At 55.2% G+C, this 5,873-nt stretch overlaps 1 protein-coding gene across 1 annotated transcript in view; it reads left to right on the top strand.

Moving 5' to 3' along the window:
* The window catches only part of LMF1 (lipase maturation factor 1), a 150,725-nt gene extending 145,150 nt beyond the window's left edge, over positions 1-5,575 (top strand). Inside the window, exon 11 of the mRNA XM_018067618.2 lies at positions 5,256-5,575. Coding sequence (XP_017923107.2) covers positions 5,256-5,430 — 175 coding nt within the window. The 3' untranslated portion in view covers positions 5,431-5,575. The remainder of the gene's footprint in view (positions 1-5,255) is intronic.
* Positions 5,576-5,873: the final 298 nt, after the last annotated feature.

The following is a 5,873-nucleotide window of genomic DNA, read 5'->3' as shown; positions in this document are numbered from 1 at the left end:
CTGGGTGCAAGGTCTCTCCCAAAATGTTTTTGGAGGAGACAGGAGTGGTGCACCTGGAAGGTGACAGGATCCTCTGAGGTAAAAATGTATAAATACGGGTGGGTTTGGCTTTCCCACAGGGTTTCACAAGGGAGATGTTTTACTGCAGTTTGTTTCTTCTTTCCTTGTGCACTATAATTGAAAAGAAAATCTTTAATTCATCATCAGAATTCATTATCAGAATGAAATGATTCCATGGTCCTGAAGGAGAGTTGAAGGGATTTTCTTTTGGTAAGAACAACCTCAGTATTTCAGCATGAGGGAGGGCAGAGCTCATCCCAAAACACCAGGATTTCCCCCAGGGTGGGAAATCTGATTTCCAATCACCTCTGGTGGCTGTGGGGCAGCTTCCCCATGGTCAGGACAGCACCACGTGGCCATGGGATCTCTCTTCCTTGGTGATGTCAACCAAAGCTGGAAGGTTTCCTTCCCCCAGGGGTTGCTCAGCCTTTGGTACAGTCACAGACTCCAAGCCTCCCTTTCTAACTGTTCCATGGGGGAAAAAACCCACTTTGCCACCTCCCCCAAGGGAGTTTTGAGGACAAACTGCCCATGGGATGCTCTTGCCAGACCTTGCAGGAGCCTCGGGGGTCAGTGGCATTGAAAAACAACCCATAAAACTGCCCTTACCCTGCAGACTTGGGCCCAGCTGGATTTATGATCCCTCCCACTACCAGGGCAAGAACAGGCGGGAGAGCGATGATGGAGGCTCTGTTACCGTGATGGATTTGTGCTTTCCACCACCACCACTTGCTCCCTGATTTACAGCAGAGTGGGAAACCCTGAGATAAAAGAAAAACAACCAAAAAAAAAAACCACCCAAAACCCTCCCAAACCCCAAAGACGCCCCCGTGTTTTGGTTTCTTTCTTCCCCCTCCCAGCCCTGTCAGGCCATTAATTCCACCAGAAAGCACCGGCTCGGGTGTTTTCCCTGGAACCCCTCAGCTGTTGCAGGGAGACAGCTGCACCCTCTGGAACTAATTACAGCTGTCTGGGAGATTTACCCTCCATCCCAACAACTCCAATATTGCTGCTAATTTTTAACACGTCCAGTTGGGCGATGTCATAAGGGGCTGATATACGAGCGACGCCCCGGCGGCCGCGGCGCAGCTGCTCCCGGGCATCTGCGGGGCTGCAGGCCCTGCTTCTCAACATCAGGCTGATTATTTTTAGCCTCTCTGCCCTCCCTGAGGCCGTGGCCTTGCCCAGTCTGGGTGGGGATGGAGGGTGGGTGCTTGCCCAGAAGGGTGGTGGGTCCTCCTGGGCGCCGGCTGATCCTCCGCCTTCCGTCGGCTCCGTCGCTCTCCTGGCACCACCGTTGGGCTCAGAAGTTGCCCAAGGGGCCTTTGTGTGCCTTGTTGTTGTCATAGCAGAGAGGGTTTGCCATCTCCTTTGAATGCCATCCAGTCCCACCCCCTGCCATGGGCAGGGACACCTTCCCCTATTCCAGGTTGCTCCAACCTGGCCTTGGACACTTGCAGGGATGGGGCAGCCACAGCTTCTCTGGGCAACCTGTGCCAGGGCCTCCCCACCCTCCCAGGGAACAATTTCTTCCCAATATCCCATCTAAACATACCTTCTTTCAGTTTAAAACCATTTTTAAATGGTAGCTGGTGCCTGTTGCTTCCCAAGGAGCCAGGAGGAGCTGTGTTTGCTCAGTAAATCCTGGGAAACTGCTTGCAGCCAGGATCATCCTTCCTGACCTGTCTGTCTCCTCTGACCCATGAGTCAGTGACCACCTGGGGCCTCAAACTCCTTGTGATGCAGGTGAGGTCCCACAGCTCCTTCCTGGCCTTCTTGAAGATGTTCCCATTTCTCCAGGCTCCTGCAGGTTCACTCTCCTGCCTCAGGTGGGCTCCAAGGCCTGTGGTCCCTTCCACCAGCTGGAAGTTCTTTGTGTGAGCCCCAGACTTGCACAAAACACCAACACTTGCTGCTCAGGTGACCTGCTGTGGTGTCCTGCTCTGCACACAGGTGTCTCACCTCGGTTACAACCTGTCCTGGGCTCCAGGTGGGGCTGGTACACCCTGAAATGATGGACTCTGGGGTATTAATGCTTTCCCTGTGAGTGCAGGAGGGTGTTCACTCCCTGAATCCCAGGAGGAGGGAGCGGGAGCATTGAGGCAGCACTGGAGGAGTTGGGAAATCCCATAATTTCAGGACTGAGGCACCCAGGTAGGTTATAAATACTGGGAGAGCTTGTAAACTCTGTGAGCCCTGAAATGAGGGGCTCCAGTGAGTATTAAACTCTGCAGCTTTTACATCATGAGCCCTGCAAGGAAATATTCCCACGGGTTCCAGGTTTTCTGCCTCTCCCCCACAGCCCCTAACCCCGGGAAGGATGGAGAGGATGGATAGCTCAGGGTGTGGATGCTGCTGCTGTGTTTGGGTGCTCAGAGGGATGTTGGTGTCCAGAGGCATTCCCACTGCAGTTTTTCCTGCTGCAGCCATGGGAAGGCTCTTTGGTTCCTCTGTTATCACAGTGGAAAGCTCGAGGTCCTGTATCCCGGAGAAGTTGGGGGTGCAGGAAGAGCTGTGAGCTTTATAGCTCATCCCTGGGCGAGTGGTTCAGCTCCTGGAAGAGCTCATCTCCATGGAGCTTACAAATTCCACAGCCCACGGAGCTGTGCAGCTCTCTCTCCATGGATCTTATCCTGGGGTGGACCGTGCATCCCAGTATTCCTGGTGGAGCAGACTGGGGGAAGCCCCCCCAGGGCTGGGACAAGTGGTGGCTGAATTTAGAGGTTGGGGAGGGTTGGGGGGGCTCTCACATTGATTTGGGCTCTGAGCAGAACTTTGGTTGGATAGAAAGGCAAAGTCTGGGCCACAAAAATGCCTCCTCAGTGGGCCGTGGTCGCTTTGATGCTCACACGGTTCTAGTTTTACACGCCGGGGCCTTTGATGGCAAACGTTTTAATGGGCAGGGAACAGATGGGAGAAATCATCCCAAATCAGATGATAGATAGGAGTTAATCTGGGCAGGCAAGGCCATTGGAAAGGACGAGGAAATTTTCATTCCAGAGGGGTTGTGGGACAGCCCTTGAGGTTGGGGAGAAGGTGCCTATGGCTGAGCAGAGACATCTCCTGATGTCTGGGTCTGCCCCAGAGCTCAGATAAGGCAACTGTGCTCTGCATCCCTAGAAAATGGGAGTTTTGCCAGGTGGGATTTGCAGATGGTTCCTTCAGCATGGGGCACACATGCTTTGGGGGCACATGGAGGTGAGTCCAGCTTGGGAGATGCTCTGCAGTTGCTTAGTGAAGGAAAACCCCAAAACTTGGTGACAACGAGGGGAGCAGGAGAGGGACTGGCATAAACTCAGTCTCTGGAGCTTCTTGGGGAGATGGATCTGTTTTTTGAGGTGGATATGGTCTTGGAATTCAAGAAAGCAATCAAGCAGCACAGCTTGGGAATCTCTGACTGTCCCGGAGAGGAGCTGTGGGGTACCTGGACTTGGGGATGTGGCTGCTCAGTAACACTCTAATTATTAACAGGAAACTTTTGTGCTCCTGCAAAGGAAACCTTGTGGGAGTAACATTTCAGCCCAGTTTGGCCTTTCCCAGCCTCAGAAAAGAGGGGTGTAGGAATGGCCCTGGCTGTAAAAGAGCCTGCAGCTGCAGGGCAGCATTCCTGGGGGGAGATGCAGGTTTGTGCATCCCAAACCCCAGCCAGGGCTGTGGCATTGTCCCCTATTCCCATTTACCTTCCTTCCTCCTCAGAGGAGGGGGAAACATGGAGATTGTAGAATCATAAAATCCTGGAGTGGTTTGGGTTGACAGAAACCTTAAAGCTCACCTTGATCCACCCCCTGCCAGGGGCAGGGACACCTTCCACTAGACCAGGTTGCTCCAAGCTGTGTCCAACCTGGCCTTGAACACTTCCAGGGATGGGGCAGCCACAGCTTCTGTGGAAAAAGTGATGGGTGTGATGAACACAGAATTCCAGAGCCCTTTTTGTTGGAAAAGACCTCTGAGACCATGGAGTCCCCCCTGTGCCCCATCCCCACCTTGTCCCCCAGCCCAGAGCACTGAGTGCCACGGCCAGGCCTTCCTTGGACACCTCCAGGGCTGGGGACTCCACACCTCCCTGGGCAATCCATGTCCCCATGGTCTGGCAGGAGAATCCTTCCTGTCGTGCCCAGCTGGGCACCAGCAGGATTGGAACTGAGCTGTTGGGATGGGCTGGCAGCAAACCTTTAACTGGGCACAGCCTTATCCACGCCCTGCCCTCTGCCCCGCTCCCCTCGGCGTTCCGAAGGCGAGCACTAATGGCAAATCCATCGGAGTCGTCCCTAATTATTTTAGCAGTGGGAAGGACCTTCCCGGCTGGCCGAGGCGCCGCCCCGGGGTCCCGCAGCTGCGGGAGCGCCGTGCCCCGCTCAGTAGCAGGGTTTGTATTTTAGTAGTGGAGCAAAGCGGGTCTAAATGAGCACTGACATGACTTTGACATTTTTATTTTGTGGGGTGTTTTATGAACTCGCCCCGCGACGGCGGCGACGCGCTCGCAGGAGGGAGCGGCGGGGGGTGTTACCGCGGGCCCTGTCAGCGCCCCGACATCAAGGGGGACCCAACCCCCCGGCCCACGGCGTGGGCAGCTCCCTGAGTGTTGCCCGACACTGCTGAATGCTGCTTTCTGCACTGCCTTCAGCCCTGCTCCGCTGTCACCTCCCGGAGCAGCCACGCTCGGAGCTGCGCTCAGAAACCAAGGAGCTGGGCCAGAGGGATGGTGGGGCAGCTGGGGTGGCAGTCAGACCCTCTCCCTAAAATATCCCGGGCAGAAATACTCCAGAGTTGCCTCAGAAAAGAAAAAATTATATTATTCCTCCTTTTATTATTATTCTTTTCAGCTTGGCTGTGGGGAGGTGCGTGGGGAGCGCGCGGGCTGGGGCTGTTGAAGCTCCTCTGCCTCGGGCATCGTTCCCATTTGGATGCCGACGTTCCTAAATGGCATCAAGAGGGGCCCAGGAGCTCCCCAATGTCTTGCTCCAGCAGGGATGGCTGTGTTGGTGCTGCTAGCTGTGGGCATCCCGAGGATGGATGGAAGGATGGACGGATGGAGCACTGGGATGCAGAGCCAGCCAGGCTGGACACCCTCGAGCTGATTTCTCCATCCGGCTACGGAAAGGCTCAGAAACTCCCAATCCCAGCAGAACAAGAATGGGATCCGAGGGCTTTGTGCCTCCTCCCAAACCCTGAGCTCCTGTGCTTTGTTCCTGCAGGTGGATCCGTGGGGAACACTTCAAGTACAAGTTCAGCCGGCCCGGGGGGAAGCACGCCAGCGAGGGCAGGTGGTGGATTCGGAAGAGGATTGGGCCCTACTTCCCCCCTGTCAACCTGCAGGGCCTGAAGAAGTTCTATGAGGACAGGAATTGGCCATTCCCCGTGAGGGACTGACGGAGGAGGACAGAGGGGCACAAAGGACCAGCTGGGGAGAGGGGAGGAGGCAGCTCCCCTTCCAAACATGTCTTGCCTCTCTGTATTTTTTATCCATATCCTTGTTTACACACCTGTTGTGGAAGATTCCCAGCCAACCTGTCCACCTGCTGGTCTGATCTGGTTTTTTCTCATCTCAGTGGTTGATTTCTTTTGCCAGGCTCTTGGAGGTCGTCAGCTCCAGAATTTGGGAAAGAGGTGAACAAACACCACGATGGGTTTGGGGCAGGTGTTGGGGTTGCTTTGACCACTGCATTGTGTGATGGCTGTAGAGGTACAGGGGGAGATTCTGGGGAGGTCTCCTGACTCAGCAAGTGTCCCTTCCCTGGGGCTGGGCATCGGGCAGGGCTGTTGGGTCCTGCTGCTCAGACAGCTCGTGTGGAGGTGAGTTGGCCTGGCACAGG

Source organism: Manacus vitellinus, unplaced genomic scaffold, assembly GCF_001715985.3.
Source record: "Manacus vitellinus isolate BGI_N305 unplaced genomic scaffold, ASM171598v3 scaffold_12_pilon, whole genome shotgun sequence".
NCBI classification, from domain to species: domain Eukaryota; kingdom Metazoa; phylum Chordata; class Aves; order Passeriformes; family Pipridae; genus Manacus; species Manacus vitellinus.
Note: the sequence above shows the minus strand (reverse complement) of the source record. Positions and strands in the feature narration are given on the sequence as shown.